This window comes from Oryzias melastigma, linkage group LG17, assembly GCF_002922805.2.
Source record: "Oryzias melastigma strain HK-1 linkage group LG17, ASM292280v2, whole genome shotgun sequence".
Classification (NCBI taxonomy): domain Eukaryota; kingdom Metazoa; phylum Chordata; class Actinopteri; order Beloniformes; family Adrianichthyidae; genus Oryzias; species Oryzias melastigma.
Window position 1 is genome coordinate 30,193,935 of NC_050528.1, and position 20,592 is coordinate 30,214,526.

Sequence of the window (20,592 nt, forward strand, 5' to 3'; positions counted from 1 at the left end):
TCTTGATGCAACTTGGGGCGCGCAACACAAGCAACTTTCGGGTGCGAAGCGCCCAGCTCCAGCAAGATCATCAAACTTTGAAGTAACTCGCCGCGATTTACACGAAGTAACTATAACTGGCGTTACAGCGAGGATGAAAGTAATTAGTTAGATTACTAAATTACTTGATTTATAACGCCGTTAGTAACGCCGTTATACCTAAACGGCGTTAGTCCCAACACTGGTAACGCCGTTATACTTAAACGGCGTTAGTCCCAACACTGTTCACTGTAAATGGCGAGCGAAAAAAGCCGAATTTGTTCTCAAGTTCACTGAAAACCTGAAACCTCCGCTCAAACTCTCGCAGCAAATCTGTTATGTTGTCTTTATATTTATCCAAATCAGGACGATCCGGTGCCTTCGGACGCACAGCTGTTAGACATGAGAAGTGCGTGGTGTCACCGCTGGATAGCTGCGTCTCCCAAAGTCCCTGCACTCCGTGTCCACTTTTCTTTTTTTTTGACAGTGCCATTTTGGGAAGGGTGAGTTGACCGATAACTTGTTTAGTAGTAGTGGTGAATGGTGAAGCAAGCTTGCCGGTTTATTTCTAGTTGGACACATCACGTTGCGAATGTTTATTTCCTGGTACTAACTCGTGTCAGTGCCGCATGCTGGACGTGAGCTCTTTAACAAATTTACTGCCCTCTAGCGGCCGGAGGGAGCATTTGGTTTGTATTTATTTTTAAAAATCATAACTTTTGATAGAAATGAGCTAGTGACTTGCTTCTTTTTTTTGACATACTCAGAAATTTATGACGGGCCGGATTAAATCATCCAACGGGCCGGGTCCGGCCCGCGGGCCGTATGTTTGACATGCCTGATCTAGAGCCTGGATTTCAAAGGTAATTCAGACACGATGTTCACTACTTTTTTCGTTTTTCTAAACACTGGATATGACATCACCGATTTCACGATGTGAAAATTAAAAAAAATCTAAACATTTCACTAAGTTTTTTTATGACTCCACCGTGTTCTGATGGAGAAAATGTAAATGGTTTATTCAAATATTACATTTAAACACATTTTTTTGTTCTAAATTGTTCGACTGCAATGCATTGTGGTCTATATTTGCTAACCTAGTGAGCATCGATGCATGCTAGTTTTTCGCAAAGACTTCTGGGAAATTTTGAGTGCACTCGATTTTGGAATATGTACTGTAGATTCAGACAGCACTAGAAAACGGGGAATGCACTATATAGTGATTAGGTGGGGGGGGGGTTCGGACACAACCTCTGTTTTTCCCACGAAAAGATGGATGTCCATACATCCATCTTTGGCATTTATTAGAGAAAAGTGTCGGTTAGAGACTGTTTCTCCCATCACAGACAGAACGGTGATGACTAATGGGTTCATTTTGGGGTAAAATTCCTTTGGGTGTTATAGTAAAATACCACAGTATTAGTAGTACAAATAAGTCTTTGTACAGTATTTTACTGCTAAACTTGCACAGAAATGCAGGAATGGATCAAAACACTGTTCTATGGCCGTTTGAGAGGAATTTCCATTATGATACACTTTAGAGCTCAAAATTTTGATTTAGCCAAATATAGGCCATCACCTTCAGTCACCTCCTGTACATGGATGACATCAAGCTATACACTAAGAGCGAGCGGGACATTGACTCCCTGATCCACACTACAAGGATCTACAGCACTGACATTGGGATGTCAAGCGGGTTGAGAAATGCAGTCAGATGGTGACAAAGAGAGGCAAGGTCGTCCACACAGAAGGAGGCACACTCCCAGAAGGAACAATAGCAGACATTGAGGACAGTAACAAATACCTTGGAATCCCACAGGCAAATGGCAACCTGGAACAAGCAGCAAGGAGAGCTGCACTAGCCAAATACTCTCAACGAGGCAAGTCCTGAGAAACCAGCTCAATGGCAAGAACAAGACCCGGGCAATAAACAGTTATGCTCTATCAGTCATCAGATACCCTGCAGGAATAATATGGCCAAAGAAAGAGATACAGACCACAGATGTTAAGACTCAAAAGCTCAAAACCATACATGAAGGTTCCATCCCAAATCCAGCACCCTAAGACTGTATGCTAGCCGAAAGGAAGGAGGCCAAGGACTAGTGAGCGTGGAAGCCACTGTCCAGGATGAAACATCCCAGATGAATGAATATGTCAAGCTCAAGGCCCCAACTGACAGTGTGTTCAGTGAATGTGTCACGAGTGGTAGGCAAGTTTCCACTCTTTATGAGAGATCGGATGCCGTGCAGGAGTCAGGACAACCAGGTTCGACCAAGTCAGGGGAAATGAAAGTTTATTTTGTCCACAGGGTTTTAAAAAAAATAAATATATTAAAAGATTAAAAAAAGAAAGGAGAAGAGTCAATAAAAAGCGTCCAGGCACAAATGGTCCACGCTGACATCCTGGTCCAAGGAGCACACAGTCCAAACAGTCTAAAACACATAAAACCAAATAAAAACAAGACAAAAGTCAATTAAAACCCAAAGCATGCAATAAAATGATCTAAAATGGGTTCGGAAAGGTCTCCTCGGATAGTTAAAAAGGGGAGACGGAGAGGGTACTTAGCTCAGAGAGGATGAGAGAGCAAAGATCCTGATGGACTTCCAGATACAGATGGACAGGATGGTAATGGAACCAACCAGACATTGTAGTGGATAAAGAACAGAGGAAAGCCGTTGTAGTGGATGTGACAGTACCAAGCCATGGTAACATCAAGAAGAAGGAACATGAGAAACTGGAGAAACACCAGGGACTCAGAGAGGAACTGGAGGAAGCTTGGAAGGTGAAAGTGACAGTGGTGCCCGTGGTAATTGGAGCACTCGGGGGTCTATGTGGACATGACTAACCGGGGATTTGCGTTTTTAAACGTCACTTTTTGCGACAAATAATGCATACACGTCAGTACTAGCTGCGTTTCAATTACACATTTGCGCAAAACTTTATCTAAATTCTAGGAATTTTGAAAAAAAACAATGATTGGAAATGACACTGTTTCCATTAAATCATCATTTTGAGATAAAACACAAACCAAATCACGCGATAAGTCATTAAAAACACGACGATGAATGAGAACAAGTATTTTTTTATTTGATTAACTAAAAAAGGAGCATTGCGGTGACATCACAGCTCTGTCTGGAGAGCGCGTGCCGTGCAGAGTCTATTGACAGTCTCAGGTGCGCGTGAGAACCTGTTCAGTGGTTTTTTAAAAAACAACCATTCCAGCAAGTAAGCTGCTGGACCTTTTTCTGTTTAAAAACACGACGCGATGCATTTAAGTTTCTGTCCCTGCTCTCGCGCTTTTCCTCAAACGAGACTTCAGCATCTTCAGGCTCCAAACTGCAGAAGTGCAGCTGCAGATGAAGCCGTGAAGCTGTTGGATCTCTCCTGCCGCCCGCGTGTTGAGCTCAGGACAGACACACAAAGAGGCGCATCTATTTCGAAAAAAGTGTTTCCAAAACAGTTTTGCTAAAAATGTCTGTTTCGATACGCCCCAAATACCACCTACTGTAAGCGCATAAACTTTTTTTTCGAAAAATGCGAGTTTTTTCGAAATTGTGGTGTCTCCATTTGGAGGATTTATTATTGAAATTCCAATTTTCCACTGTCAACTACTGTTCTGACAAGCTCATAACCGCGTCTAAGAGCGCAAGTATGCGGGGACGTGTGGATGGAATTGTTTTTAAAACGATCACGTGTGGACGCAACACTTTTTCTAAAACGGAGGTCAGCAGATATGCGTTTGTAGAAATACCCGGCTACGTGTGGACATGGCCTAAGCAAACTGGAAACACTTGTGTTTGTCAGCCAAAAAACAAACTTGTTTCTGTCGAGGACGACCAGAGTAATTTAGAGAAGTTTCATATTCATCATATTTAAATTGTTGCTTCATATGCAAATTAAATGCAAAAAAACAAATGTGAGCACTTCTAAATGATGACACTTCTGACCATCAGAACTGTACATCATGACTCAGATCCTTATTCCCTTTTCTCCGCAGCGTCATGCGTTCAGGGGGACTTTGTGGAGCCTCTTGAATCCGTCACCTTCTTGCGCTACTTGACAGAATCTCAGACCCGGCTTCCATGCCGTTATAAAGAGGCAGAGGGGGAGATAGTGGTGCAGGTTACCTGGCAGAAGGAGCTCCCAGATGGCAACAGGGAGCAGGTCATTACAGCCCACTTCACTGATGGCAACACAGGTAAATGTAAACACTTTTGCAGAATATTTGAGGCAAATTAAGTAGAGAGAACCCTCCTTGTGCTCAGTTTTTCTACTGCGTGGACAGGCATGTTTGTTTCCTATATTCAAGTGTAAAAATACCATCAGTTTTGATTGAATATCAATCATCCTTGGTCAGTCAAGCAAATATAAACATTGCATCACCAATGTGGACAAATTTTAGCTTTATTTATTCAAATTACTGAAGGAAACATCAATGTCTTTTTGTTTTTTTTTTAAATCTGAAAAATAAAAAAAATATTAAAAATGTACAGTATCTTCATTTGTTAATAATTTGTAATTTGTAAGTAAACCTTCTTTTGTTTCTTGTTTTGTTTTTAACATTGCCCCAGGCTGAAATTATGTTTCTCATCAGACATTCAAACACAGTTCAGGAAAAAGGTTCACCGAACCACGAACGACGGAGCAGAGTTCTCTGCCTGCACACACTAAAAGGCAGATTTCCAGAATTAACTGGAGGAGCCAGTAGCTGCTTTGAGAATAAAATGTATGAAAACACCAGGCACTAGACCAAACAGTAGCTTTTTAATTGAAGCAGGGTTGTGATAAGATAAAATGAAAACACAATTTTTCCCTCAATAAAACGTAACACACAAAAAATAAACTGGAGCAAACAAACAGCAAGTAAAATCAACACATCCACACAGCACCAGGACACAACTTAAAACTACTGAATCAAAGGTCTACTGGGTTTAAAAGCGCCAATGGTTAAAATGGGTCCTAAAAGGCCCAAAGTCAAAAAATTAATAAATAGTAGCAGATTTTAGTGAATTTGTTAGTCAAAAGTTATAGAAATCTTCAATGAAATTCATTGTAAATTAATAACATCACTAAATAACAGTGTGTACATGAAAGGAGATGATTAAATTATTGGTTTGAAAGCTGGTTTCCTCTGTTATTTAATGGTTTAAACATCAGGGTATGGTAGTGAGATCTCAGCAGGAAAGGAGGTTGTTTTGCTCCTGGAGGGTGTGTGTGTGACGTCTCTGTACTCCGGTTTATTTTCACAAAGTCATTTATTTTATTTTCTCACTTTGAGCTTTTCACCAAAGGGGAATAATCTGTCTTGATAATGCCTGTTTGGGCTTTAGAAACTGCAGGTAATGAGCCTAAAGCTGTTTTGTTTTGTCAGAATTTGGGCGTTACTCCGGCCGGGTGAAGTTTGAGAGCAGCAACCCCACCGCCGACTCGGCTCTGTTGATCCCCATCACCGAGGACTCGGATGAGGGCAGCTACATCTGCCTCATCTCCACCTTTCCCAATGGAAACTTTGAGCGGCGCATCGCGCTCACAGTCTGGAGTAAGTAGCTTCTGGTCTCACGGCTCTGCAATCCTCACAGGAAGAGCTGCCAATGCAGGAAGATCAGCAGTTTTGCTAATGTGGTTTAAAACAATTAAACAGAAACCACTTTTTAAAAAAAAATAATCAGACTAAAAAGCACAACAAAAACATTTTAGGATTTAAAAAACACATAACAAATGTCAATTATTTTCAAACATTATTCATTCATTCGTCTTCTAAACCTGTTTTCATGTCTTTCGGATCCGGCTACTTGTGGGCCAAGGGAGGGTTCACCCTGGACAGATCACCAGGGCCTCAATCACACACCCATATGCATTCACATTCACACCTAATGACAATTTAGACTCTGAACTGCTTCATAGGCCAATTAACCACTGAAGAATGTTTTTGGACGGTGGGAGGAAGCCGGAGTTCCCACGTGTGCATGGGGAGGACATGGAGACTTTCTTACTGTGAGGGGAGAGTGCTAACCACTCTTCCACCATGCAGCCCACTTTATAAAAAACAAATCTTTGAAATCAATATAGTGTTCTCCTCATTATTTGCATTTCTTCATTCGCGATTTCACGTATTCGCAGATGGTTTTTCAGTAACGTGACTTCTCCAGTTCATTAAACTAAAACTTTTTTTTTTTTTTGCATTTCCTTTCTGTGTTGTAAAACAGTTTGTTAAACCTTTTTTGGATTTCCAAAGAAAAATGAATACAATTTTTTCAAATGGAATTTCCTGTTTTTGCATGATTTTATGTCTAGTGTTTGAATATAGCATAGAAAAATGACTAAATAAACAAGCAGGTAGTCGTTCAAATTGAAAAAACAGAGGTCATTTTAAAAGTAGTCAAAAACTGAGTTTAGACCCTGGGTCCTAAAGAGCTAAAATAAATGTTCTGAATGTACGATTTTGTGCGTGATTTTATACTATGATTATTTTCAGATAATAAGTGGCTGCCAAATACTGTAACTAAAAAACTGTAAAAAAATAATGTCAATTAATCGCAATTAATTTTTTCCAGAGTTGCGATTAATTGGTTAATTTTTTTAATCGATTCCCGGCCCTAGTTTTCAGCTGTGTTAAAAATAAACATTTTAGTATATAAAGAATTGGACCCTTATTTTCTGTTTGATGACGCGACAATCATTGCTTTACATTGTCCACGGTTCATTTGTTGCGTTATTTCTACCCTGTAACCACTGTCTACAGTGGTCGTTTTGGTTCAGTTGTTCCTCTTCGAGAGCGGATTGTATGCAGACTGAGGAATCTCAGAGCAAACCGAAGAACAGTCCGGTTGGAAACTAACCGAGACCACCTCAATAGTGATCCCTGGTCCCAGACCGGGGTCTACTTGAGTGTTTTCAGACTGATAATTTGTTCTGGATTATCGGGAGAAAAGAACTCTGGGTCAAATTAAGTGAACCAAAAGGTTCTAAGGTTCAGGTTAAGTTTTTATATTAAAAAACAGATGATTCTATCTTTAAAAATGCAAAACATAAAATTAAAATTAGAATTAACTGTTATTAGACTAGGGCTGCACGGTGGCGCAGTGGTTAGCGCTCTTGCCTCACAGCGAGAAGGCCCCGGTTCGACTCCCGGCTGGGACCTTTCTGTGTGGAGTTTGCATGTTCTCCCCGTGCATGTGTGGGTTTTCACCGGGGACTCCGGCTTCCTCCCACCGTCCAAAAACATGCTTCATAGGATGATTGGAGACTCTAAATTGCCCCTAGGTGTGAATGTGTGTGTGATTGAGGCCCTGAGAAAGACTGGCGACCTGTCCAGGGTGTACCCCGCCTTCGCCCATCAGTAGCCGGGATAGGCTCCGGCACCCCCGCGACCCCGAAAGGGAAGAAGCGGACAAGAAGATGGATGGATGGATGGATGTTATTAGACTATTGTAGTCAACTTCAGGTCATTCATCCATTTCCAAAAATAATTTTTACTTTTACTGTTAACACTTTTTTTAATTCTAGTCAAACTTAATCCTTAAATGAGTCTCACTGATGTGAAGAGAAAAACCTGTCTGTCTGAAAGTGTTCAGGTGCTTTAGCACAAAACCATGATGGGACCTTGAGAGTGAAATAGTGACGTATGTCTGGTGGTTCAAGTCCAAAGACCATCAGGATCAATCACAGGAGCGACAGATCCTCAGTAGTTTGTGTTTTTCCCACCCTTCAGCCTGACCTTCAACCCCACAGTGATTATCAATGTATTTCATGAGAACAGGGTGTCTCAGTTAAACCTGAACTGCTGTTCAGGTACAGACTGAACGCAGACAACAGACTGTTTGACCAAAGAGCAGGAGGAAACGAGAGCGAAAAAACTTCATTCAGAAATAAAAACCCTGAAACGGGATCACTGATGAAAAAGCTCGGGAACCATCTCACTGGTTATCATAGTTTAATTAGGAGGTAAAGGTGTTTTATTAACATGATCTCAGAGCTTTTCTTCAAGCTGCAGGCGGCTGCTGTAAATGCAAAATACTTTCATTCAGTTTGATCCACTCGAGTGTCAAAACAGGTCATAACAGGTTGAACCAAATCTCCGTGTTCACATTTCTTTGCATTTTTTCTGATTTAAACTTTCGTCAGGACGGTTCTTGTGGGAAATCTTGTACATTCTTCAGTGCACTTAAACTGCTTTCACTATGAAGTTTTTTTAGAATCAAGTCAGTTTTCTGCTTTCTATTTAGAGTGTGGTAATGTTAAATCAGTGAAAGTAAACCAGGAAAGTTTATTGTGAATCCAGATTGAAAGAAAAGTTGATTTCACAGACTCTATCACTTGTTTGTCGCATTTTCAGTCAGCGTGCTTTCTCTCATTCATGTAGGTGAGGCAGCAAGAAAACAGATGAGTAACTGACAACCTTCTGCTCTGAAGGATCCTGTTTTCTTTAACATTCAGCTATAAAATGTTGATTTTAACACTTAAAAAAAATCAAAGGCTAATAAGTATCATCTTTGTTATTTTGTCGTAAAAGTATTTTTTCTCTGAAGGTAGCAGGATTGGGATTGTGTATTTAACATAAAATTGTTTTGCTGATCACTGCTAGCTCCTTGGAGAAAGTATGCGTGCTTGTGTTAGCCTGGGGGCGATGCTGGATGCCCAGGCTCCTCCTGGAGGGGGTTGTTCTCACGTTGTGACATCAGCTCGAGAGAAATGGCTCATTTTTGTGGATTGGAAGGGGCTGGTGCTAAGAAAGCAGGTTCTTTCTCAGAAATGGGTGAATGGATCAAAATACCACTTTGGGGTTGTTTATAGTGAGGAATGAACATTATAATACGCTTAAAAGCTAAATAAAATTGATATTGCATGGTACAAGCCCTTTACAGAAGCCAAGTCACTATTAGAGACAAACGTTTAAAGTAGACAAGCTGTTTTTGGAGACTGGTGACAATTAGAGACAGGCCACTATTGGGGAGTATGAGATGAAAATCACAGCTAGCTCAGCGGACAGTGTTTGTTTTTAGCCTGGGGGTGGTACTGGCAGCGCAGACTTCCGGTGTAAATTAGGGCTGGGTTGAAAAAAACGACTAATCGATTTGAATCGATTTAAGCTTAATAGATCAATAATCGATTCACAAAAGATATAAACTGATTTAGCACACAAAGCTAAAGTCCGCTAGCTTGGGGGTAACGTTCAATAGAATTTCCCATAGGACGGCTAATGCTAACGCTCGGTTGACCAAAAAAATACATTACTGACTAAATGAATATCTTTATTTACTTACAGGCATTAATTTTCCAAACTCTTTCAGGAAATCATTTTTAAAGTAACTATTAATTGTCTAAAACTTTGTTTTTTTGTCCTCTTTTTGAATAAAGTGTATTTCTATAGCGCAATCGCCACCTAGTGGTCAAACTGAAACGTCCTCCAGGAGAAGCAGAACAATGTTTCCAATGTTAATGATCTGAACATTTTAGTTAGAACTTCTCCTTTAGAGAATCCATGTAACTCTGGATGATATTAACAATCTCATTATTTCACTGATACATTTACAGTATGTGGACCGGATCAGATTAATATAAAAATATTCTAATTAAATTATAGATTTTCATTGTATTTCTAAACAAATGTGTATACATTTGTAAACTTAAAATTGAATTGAATTGAAGTATCGGAATCGAATTGATTCAGGCTCTTGTGAATCAAATCAAATCATTTCTGGAAATTATAACCGATACCCAGCTCTAGTGTAAATACCTCTTATACAGAGACTTCCTGGAAGGGGCTGCTCTCACTTGTCTCTTTGTTCTTTTCTCCCATCTAAAGAGCAGATTATCTGTGTTTGTTTGACTTTGTTGGTGTGTCATTTCCTCCTCAGATCCAGTGTCTCCAGTTCTTCTGAACGTGGATTCAGTCTTTAACAGCTCAAACTTCTGTAACCTGACTGTGACCTGCAGCACAGATCACTCCCACATCAGCAGCTCCTTCACATGTGGAAGTGAATCCTGCAAACAAGATGATGGACAGCAGACAAACGTCACAAAACAAGAGAATCTTCTCCAGGTCTACCTGTCTGATGATTCAGTCATCTGTAACCATAGCAACCACGTTAGCTGGGCGAACAGCACAGAGAAGATTAGACTCATTTGCCTTCTGAACGATGGTAAGTCTAGAATATAATATAATGATTTGCCAATAATGATTGGATTACTGCTAAATTTTGACAACAAAAGAAGTCTCTGTAGGAATACATTTTTGATTTAGTAATAAACTTCTTATTTAAAGGATTTGTTTCAATGTATGTGAATTAAGTAAAAACAGCTGGAACAGTACATTTATAAATTGAGTTTGTTCCAAATGTTTTAATGAAAATGTCATCAATTTCATGTGTCATATCTGTATCCGTGTGGATCTAGACATTTATGTTATTGGTCTGTTGTTCTAAACTGTTGTTTGTTTGTCTTCCCAGCTTCTCCAGAAGTCGTCAGTCATCATCACATTCTCATCAGGATTACTGTTGTCGTCCTCTCAGCTGCTGTTCTTTCTGCTTCTGTCTTCTTTTATGTTTGGAAGAACAAAAGTAAGTCTGACTTTGAGCTGAGTTACAACATGTAACATGTCTCCATATGATCAGGATTTTTCTTGTTCTAGTCTAGTTATTTTACATTTATTTTCGTTTCTCTTTTGGTTAAACCTTGAATAAGAATTATTGCCAGTAGATGGAGCAGTGGCGTGAGCAGGCGACTTTACAATTGAAGCTCAGCGGTTAGAACCTTGCTTGGATTCATTGCTTTTTTTTGGTCCCAAAACATCATTTTAAGATAAACAAGAACAATAAATGACAAAGCTAATTAAACTTTTGATATAGGAGTTTTTTTTTGTTGTGTTTTTTGTATCTTTAACATCCACTTTGTTTGTGGCTCACATTTATTCTGTTTCATTTCTTTTGTTTTTTACATTATTTCCATTATAAGTACACAGACAATCACTATAATAATAATGTCTTATTATTCTGCTTTTGCTGTTTTGACTCAAAAATACAACTTAACTCCTTTCTGTTCATCACAAACTTCAGAGAGGAATTGAGAATTTGAGTTTGTGTTAAAACAGCTTGAATATGCTCACTGCTTTTGAGAAGACAAAAACTATTTCTGAACATAAGACTGAACTTACTTTTAACTGTGCATGCGTTTATCTTTAGCAGTTATTGTTTCTGCATTTATTTTAGTTGGAATTTGTAATCAAACATTTCTGTTTAATAAAGTTTGTTGAATTCCTAATCAATGGTGTATGACATCATTTACTTGTCTAACTAAGAGAATACTGTTGGGTTCAACTCACTAGAAAAATAAATAGTCTAGATTGATTATATTTATTAATACAGCTATATATATATTATGTACTGCTAAATTCTTCAAAACATGTTTTATGGGGAAATGATGTTTCTAATGAGTTAACTAATTGTAGTTTGTATTAAACTGAATCTAAAATGCTTTAATAAAAGAAAAATGATTCATAATTTTGTTCTTTTACATGTCAAGTCTGATGTCTTGAGTTATGAATGAGGTTTCAAATATGACAAGTAAAGTCATCACATAAATATCACGGTTTGGTTTATTCATTTACTCATTTCAACTATCAGGTTTGAGAAATCTAATTAAGACATTCATATTTATCCTCAGACATCAGATTTCTTTCTGTCTTCCTGTTTGTCTCTAATTTTACATCTGAAAGAAAAAAGTAAATTAACGAATAAATGAATGAAAGAAGACTCAGAATGAGTTAAAAACATAAAATGGGGACAGATGTTTGTCACACACAAAACATCAGCATTTATCTTAGTTTAGGCCAATAAACTCTGGATGAGATAAAGTTCAACAAGCTAAAACCAGACGTTTAAAAAACACAACAATAACTTAAAAGGTGTGATTTTTTTAAATCAGGAAAATCTAATAGAAATGTAATTTTGAACTAAAATCTTATAAACCAGGGTTATTCATTAATATCTATGAAATACATCTAAACAAATCAGATCTGACAATCAACTTCATTTGATTTCTTCCAAAGATCATATTATTGTGGTGATTATAAAACACTGAAACCAGACTTTACAATGAAGTGCTCTCTGGCATCACCTGGTGATCAAAATAAAGCATAAATATAAAGAAAGTTTTCAGAAGAACGATCCCAGTTTCAACTTTTGATGATTTTTACAACTTCTATCTGTAAATTTAATTGATTTTCTTACTTTAATGTTCATAATTTTACTTAAAAATAAGATTATCACCATCAACCAATATCAGTACAAAAACAAATTAAAAGCATAAATAGTAATTTAATGAAAGCGTGGTCAAAGTGAACTCTTAAAATGACCATTCATTGCTGTATTTTGTTCAAAAACATCAGTATTTTATTTCAAGCGTTCTTATTTTGTTTTTTCTGTGGTTTTGATAGTAGAATAGGCGAGCATGCTTCTGAATTGCAATGTTTGCCTTTTTCTGAAGAATATATTAGAGTTAACCTGGATCTGAACCCAAAACAGCACAAAGAACAGTACAAGGTAAAGTATATCCAGTGGAGAAGAGAACAAAGCTGAACTGCAGACATGTTGCAACACTCTCCCCTCTGGAAGAATGGAGGTCCACACTGTGCTTTAAAGGGGCCGTACCGTGATTTTCTTCAGCCTTCAAGAGTAAACTATATCCATATATATGACCATATATTACCTGAAAAAAAAATATTTATATATTAGTCATTGTTGTGGGCTGCACGGTGGCGCAGTGGTTAGCGCTCTCGCCTCACAGCGAGAAGGCCCCGGTTCGACTCCCGGCTGGGACCTTTCTGTGTGGAGTTTGCATGTTCTCCCCGTGCATGCGTGGGTTTTCACCGGGGACTCTGGCTTCCTCCCACCGTCCAAAAACATGCTTCATAGGTTAATTGGTGACTCTAAATTGCCCCTAGGTGTGAATGAGAGTGAATGTGTGTGTGATTGGGGCCCTGCGACGGACTGGCGACCTGTCCAGGGTGTACCCCGCCTTCGCCCTTCAGTAGTCGGGATAGGTTTCGGCACCCCCGCGACCCCGAAAGGGAAGAAGTGGCCAAGAAGATGAATGAATGAATGAATGTAGTGGACTGCTAGCGGCTGGGTGGCCCAGTGGGCTAGGTGAAGGGCTGGCACTTGGGTTCGATTCCCAGGGTTGTCCACTGATCCCCACCCAGATTGGGTCCTTAGACAAGACCCTTGATGCTGCTGCCTAACTGGGTCCCTGTGCCCCTCAAATACAGGGTTGTGTCAGGAAGGGCATCCGGCGTAAAAACTCTGCCAAATCACTGATGTGAAACAGTGGGTGCTGTTACGCTGTGGCGACCCTGAAAGGGATAAGCCGAAAGTGAACTACACTAGTCATTGTTGTGGACTGTTTTAATACCCGACTCAATCTCTGAGGCTCCGCCTTTCGCTCCTTGTCGGTCCCGCCCATTTCACGACGTCATCCTTGAGCCTGCCTCCCGAGCCTCCTCAGCGTGACTAAAGTTTGTAAACAAAACCACATGACTAAAGATCTCTTCAGTCATGGGCCAGCAGCTACGTGGATTAGAGAAAGATGGATGTGCTGCAGTTTGCAAAAGCTTGTCAGGATTTTTCACTTATTCAAACTTTTCATTTTCGGATTGATTTTGAGCGTCTGTATGAAGGCCAGGTTCACTTTTTACTGCAGATTTGGTACCGCGGAGGAATCCTGCATGACGGTTACTGGAGCACTACAGCTACAGGTATGCACGCTAATAAGTGTTTGTGACATGTAGATTGTTGGTAGAATCAATGTGGATCATGTTGAAAGTTGTTTTATTGAGCCAGAATTCATCCGACCGCATTTGAATGAGTTTCCATGTCTCATGGTTGTGGTGTTATGGCGTTGTTTTTAAGAGAATTCTGTTGGAACTTCAATGGAGCTTTTAAGAGGACGTCAAATGCATATAGTTCAAAGTAAATTCAATCATATGTTCTCGTTTTCATGGGTATGGGAGGGGCTGCTGCAGAGAGTGCAGGTTTGTAGAGGATTCCTCTTAAATGCATGAATGGATCAAAATACCGTTTTGGGGTTCTTTATAGTGAGGAATGAACAGTAAAATGCATTTAAAACCTCAGAAAGTAGAATTTTCATGGTATGACCTCTTTAAAAGACCACTAGCATACAAAATCAACTTTTTGAACTTTTGAATGTATTATACTGATCATTTCTCACTATAAACTACCCCAAAGCGGTATTTTGATCTGTTCATGCATTTCTGAGTAATCCTCTAAAAACCTGTGCTCTCCCCACCAGCCCCTTTCAACCCACAAAAACAAGTGGGTTCTCGCGGGCTTACACCATAAATTGTGGACGACCCCTTTCAGGAAAAGTCTGTTCTGCCAGCATCACCCTCCCCAACACATTCTCATTCCAAAGTCGTCACATATTCACGTACGGTTAAGTAACTCTCTGCATCAAAACTAATTGTGGATTTTTGATGTGTTGTCAGCTGTCATACTGTCTTCGGTAAAGTTAGCACATGATGACACATTCTGACTACTTCAAGTCTAATAGAAAGAAATGTATGGAGCTAAATCGGGGCGCGGTTTATACGCAATAAAACTCTGATTTTCACACCCGTCTTGGGAAAACTTCAGACTATGATAGCACAGACTAAACAGACATTTTCTGATCGTAATTATTACAGTTCTGAGTCAGTGAATGCACCGGGACTGAAGATACCACCCTCATTAATTTTGATTGGTCCCCGTGTTAGCCCCGCCCCAACATGCCACAAAGGGCCAAAGGTTTTGTAACTGAAACTTTCAGATTCGTAAACGAAAAAAAAAGAGTTGAAAGTGAAAAAAAGATTTGAAGCTGAAAAATATGTTTTTAAATTTAAATTTTGAGTTTTGAAACCTAAAAAACAGAACATTTAACATTGAAAATAACTAAGTTTATTTTTGAATAGCAAAAAGTTTTGGACATTTATAGTTCTTTTGACCAAACACCAATATTCTTTTCAATTTCATTTATTTGGGTTTCAAATAATATTGGCCCCGATTTAGCTCCATAGAAATGAGAGATCCCGAAACGCTAGTTATTGATTTATGTTCTAAACCTCATAAATAATGTTCCACGTCCGGTTCTGGTACCAATGTGCGTCCGGTGCTGGGTTAGAGTACCGGCACGGTCCACGTCCCAACACCATTCTCAGAGATTGGGGAACCCTGATTTAATTGGAACAACCAGGAAGTCAAAGAAGGACGAGTTGGGTACACCTAAAACATAATATTTTGACACAGAGGGTTTCTTAACTATATGTCAATATGTGAGGATTTGGGTAGTGAGCATGTGTTGGTTCCAAAAAGAAAGCCAAAGATCACTATAACTTTCAACCTCCATAATCACAAGATAACATCGGGCCGCTGATAAAATAATATAAAATGATTTGACGGGTCGGATATAATTACCTGGCCGGCTGGATCCGGCCCCCGGGCCTAGACTTTGATACATGATGCAAACATTACTGGGGCATGAAACCATTGGATCCTGGTAAAGCTGGTGATAGTTTGCCCTCTATCAATTGATACATATCTCACTGAGGGCTCTGTAAACACAAATACTTAAGAAGGTGGATTTTTGTGCAGGCCCTTCAGAAACACAGCAAATAGTGAGTGCTACAAATTTGGGAGGTAATAAACCGTAACAGTTAAACTGCCTCAAAGGTCAGTGTCTTACATGATTTCATTTTACATTGAAGCCCTATTGGGTAAACACACCTGATTCAGGTAATCAGCAGCAGATAAGGCAAGTTTCTTTAGAAATTGCGGGATGCTGGTCCTTGAGTCTGAACCATCTGATGTATAGCATGTAATTTATTAATAACCATATAATAATTTGTGTTCAGAGCCAAATTTTCACACACTGTAAATTTAAGCCTCCTTCACTTTAACTTGTGGGTTGACAAGCAGTTAAATTTACCCAACCCAAAAATCTACAAAGTTGAACAAACACAGTATGACATCCACTGAGTCACTCCTATGTAACTTAGTATGAACAGTGTAGACCACAGGTGTTGAACTACATTTCCAACCAAGCTGCCATAGAAGCTTCTTATTGGCTAAACACACCTGATCCAGGTAATCAGCAACAGATAAGGCAGGGTTTCTGGAAAACCAGCAGGACGTCGGCCCTCAAGGACTTGAGTTTGACACCCCTGGTGTAGACCAACAAACTTTACAATACCGAAGAACCATCCAAATATCCATCCATCCATCCATTCTCTAAACCACTTTGTCCCTTTTGCGGTCTCGGGACAGCCAGAGCCTAACCCAACCACTTCTGGGTGAAGGGAGGATACCAGAGGTGGGACCAAGTCATCATTTTGCAAGTCCGAGTCAAGTCCCAAGTCTTTGTCCTCAAGTCCGAGTCAAGTCCCAAGTCAAAAGCACTCAAGTCCCAAGTCGAGTCACAAGTCATGACCAACAAGTCTCAAGTCGAGTCACAAGTCCTACTATTAATGTTTCAAGTCATTTCAAGTCATTTATAAAACAATGTAATATTAATTACACAGATCATGTTTGCTTTTATGAACTGTATTTTGCAAGAATTTTAGCTAAATTCGCATTTCCAAAATCCAAAATAATTTATCTTTAACAAAAACGCAGTTAACCACATTTGAAATGTGGTAAGATGGAGACAGCAGTGAACCAGGGTAGTCTGGATATTTAAGGGGTCATACCATGATTTTCTTAAGCCTTTCAGAGTGAACTATATCCATATATATGATCATATATTACGTTTGGAACACTAAAAAAACATTCATGAAAGACTACCAGTTATTTTCTTTAGTTTCTGTCCTACCCGGAAGTAAAACAACTCGATTCCTGAGGCTCCGCCTGCTGCTGCGTGTGACTGCCGACCATTTCATGATTTCATTCTAGAGCCAGCAGTGTGTATTCGTTTTTCCCTCAAAAATAAATATTAATTATTTTCAAAGATGGATGCACATACCATCTGCCCTCACTAGGCCTGGCCATCAGTACACTGCTTCACAACAGAAATACACTCAACGACTGTGCCCAATGGGGGGGGGGGTTCCTAAAGGAGTCCCACATCTACTGGGATACTGTTTGAGCTGGAATTTATTCAAGACAGGACACAACCAGAAGATAGGTTTTCTGCATTTAAATGAAAGTTTTTTGCTGATCATCATTAGCTCAGAGGAGAAATTGGGTGTTGGTGTTAGACTGGGGGCGGAGCTATCAGAGCATACTCTTCCTAAAAGGGGCGGTCTCACTCTGTGACATCAGATCATGCGGCTCGTTTTCGTGGGTATGGGAGGGGCTGCTGCTAACAGCGCAGTTTGTAGAGGATTTATGGTACTCAGAAATGCATGGATGAATCAAAATACCACTTTGGAGTTCTTTATGTGAGGAATGAACATTAAAATACACTTAAATGCTCAAAAAGTTGTTTTTTCATGGTATGGTCCCTTTGAATCCCCTCACTACAGACCAGAGATGTGCACTTAAGCTTGTGGGTGATGAGGTACTGACTCTTTCAGTCTAAATTAATAAACCAGTACATTTACCAACCAATGATTCTATTTCATTTCAGCATTTTCTTTATAAACAGAGCGGATACAGGAAGAAGAACTGAGGAAGAACGTAAAATGCAGAGTGGTTTAGTTCAGGGGTCTGCAACCTACGACTCCAGAGCCACATGTGGCTCTTCTATCCCTCCATGGTAATAGTAATTCTCAAAAATTTAGAGATAAGATATTATTTTAGCAACATGCTAACATTTATGGCTAATTTGTTATCTACTGGAGTTTTTAGGCTAAGTTAGAGTTTAGCTTTTATTTTAGCAACATGCTAATCTTTTTGACTAATTTAGTTATAGAGTAATTTTAGGCCATTGAGGAGTTCAGCTAGTAATTGAGCAATGAGCTAGCTTTTTTTTCCTAATTTGGCCTCTAATTAATTTTTTAAACATTTTTGGCCAATCTATTATCTCCCTGAGTTTTGGGGCTAATTTAGAGTTTAGCTTTTATTTTAGCAACATGCTAAAATTTTTGGCCGATTTAATTTGCTGAGGTATTTTATGCTAGTTTGGAGTTCAGCTAGTAATTAGGCAGCAAGCTAGCTTTTTTGCTAATTTGGCCTCTACTAAAAGTAAAAGGTAAAAATGTTTAAAAAAATCAAATTTTGAGAAATGCTAGTATTTTTTATATTTTTTACGCCAAAAAAATAGATAGAATTCATATATATTAAAAAAAGAAGGTCATGAATGCAAATCCAAATTTCTTAAAGGCTAAAGTAAGATGCAGTTCTAGGTTTGATCAGAGCCCAAATGGCTCTTTTACTGTTAAAGGTTGCCGATCCCTGGTTTAGTTTGACTAAAAAAACAAAACAGAACAAAATATATGAATAGTACATCTAGGTTTATGTTAAACATTTTTGTTGTGAAATTGATTTTTTGTTGTTTGAGATACAATTTTTTTGTATTCAGTACAAAATTTCTGTCAACTTACTGTCAAAATATCTCACATTAAGTTAACAGGAGTTAAGTTAAATTATGTATTCAAAACAGAAAAGTAGAATTCAAAACAAAAATGCCTAGTGTAAAACTAAATGTGGTGTATGCATGTATATATTGGTACATATATTTAGAAAGTGACTATTCACGTGAAATTTTATGTATAAATATATATTGCAAAGCTATGCACAAAATCTTACTTTGTTCACGCTGTGCTTGAACAGGAAACACTCTGAATACAGAGATTATGAGTATGATTAAATTCATTAGAATCAAATAAATTGTATTCATGGTGGAGAAATCTTTTTTATCAGAAGTACACATCTCATGATAGCAGGTGAAACACTAAAATAAAGACATGCAAACTAAAAACTCATGAAGCAGTAAATGTAAACATTTTGTCAATGAAAAAAGGAAGGAACAGCAAATATTCAAGAGGGAATGTGACCCCCAGAGAAAGAGGATGCTTTTTTCTCTGAAACACACCACAAAGCATTAAGGCAGCAACAGTGGTAAACCGAAAAAAAGGGGGAAAAAGAACCCTCATGCAGCATCTCCGTGAATTCTATATTACGTTTGCTGGATTTCTATTAGAAAACAACCAAGCCCGGGTCCACAGCAGCCCTGCTGCTCCCGCTATGATCACTCGCGTCCCGCCCAGATCCAGGTAAAGATCTGAGTGGTGGAAATGTCAAAATCATCTGTTGTCACTCTGTGATTATACCGAGCTGCATGGTGTCACAATGTACCGCTAACAGTTTACAGTCCCATTCATTTCAATGCAGCTAGCGGTTAGCCGCTAAGCTAGCGCCAGCTTTCACTCAGAACTTACTTGATTTTGCTGCTCCTACAGTCAGATGAAGTTGGTTGATGTTGAATCTCTGTGAGTAATCCTTTAATCCACATGTTCTTCGAACTGCAAACCGTTTGTTGTTGACGATCTATAAACTTTTATGCCAGAACTAAAAAACACCGGCAAACAGGAACTCGCGCTTTTAAAGGGGAGGCGGGGCTTTGTTTTTCTGCAATTTAATTGGTTGGGCTGTCACATCAATCAAACGTGGCTCTAATTTGATTGGATGTTGGGCCGACACATACGGATGTACACATACACAGACAGAGAGACCGTGGCGCGGCTTTTTCTCGATATACTTTATAATATACTTTATAATCCGTGGATTTGGGGGGAAAAATAGCAAGTCTTTCCGAGTCAGAGGGCTAAAGTCCGAGTCAAGTCACAAGTTATGTATATCAAAGTCCGAGTCAAGTCACGAGTCAGAGGTAGGAAAGTCCAAGTCGAGTCTAAAGTCGTCAAATTCATGACTCGAGTCTGACTCGAGTCCAAGTCATGTGACTCGAGTCCCCTCCTCTGGAGGATACACCCTCGTCAGATCGCCAGGCTGTCGCAGTCCGGCTTATTTCTGCCATCTCCACATGCTTTGGATTGCAGGAGACCAACTGAAGGAACTATTAGGCATTCTGTGATGGAGGAGGAGTATCATCACATGAGCAGAGGAAAGAGTTGGACAAGCTGGTGTACCGTTCCACCCTTGGAAACAACTGTGATAACCTGTGTTGACCATTTGGTCACCCAACTTTTATTTGGAGTGCCTCTTCTCAAGATAACAGAGTTCTCTCCCAGCAGAGGGGCAATAAAGTTGTCTACAACCTCTATTTCCCACTCAGATGTTAAGTCATTAAACTCTTGGTAACCCGGGCAGAACCCTGGCTATTTCGCATTCCAAACTCTGGTTAGTTTCGACCTGTCACCTTCAAAGGATCTTTTGGTTCCAGCAGGTCGACCCCTGTGGAGTCTGCAAGAGAAAGACACTCAAGGTCCGTTGTGTGAAACACGTGAACCTTCTTAACTTTTCTCATGTTTTAAAAGACAGTACTTTTGTTAATTGGATCTAACAGGTAAAACATCTCTTCATAGCTTCAGAAAAATGCTCTGTTATTACATGTGTGTAATCAAACCTTTATTCCTAACAGAAGAAGATTCACAACTACTTTGAGGTTAAAATCCATGAAATAATCACT

The 20,592-nt window shown here is 39.3% G+C and overlaps 1 protein-coding gene across 1 annotated transcript in view; it reads left to right on the forward strand.

The window, feature by feature from the left end:
- Nucleotides 1-11,270, forward strand: part of nectin4b (nectin cell adhesion molecule 4b) — a 14,037-nt gene extending 2,767 nt beyond the window's left edge. The window contains exons 2-5 of the mRNA XM_036216384.1: nucleotides 4,016-4,216; nucleotides 5,390-5,557; nucleotides 9,876-10,160; nucleotides 10,467-11,270. Of these exons, the coding sequence (XP_036072277.1) occupies nucleotides 4,016-4,216; nucleotides 5,390-5,557; nucleotides 9,876-10,160; nucleotides 10,467-10,612 (800 nt within the window). The 3' untranslated portion in view covers nucleotides 10,613-11,270. The remainder of the gene's footprint in view (nucleotides 1-4,015; nucleotides 4,217-5,389; nucleotides 5,558-9,875; nucleotides 10,161-10,466) is intronic.
- The last annotated feature ends 9,322 nt before the right edge of the window (nucleotides 11,271-20,592 follow it).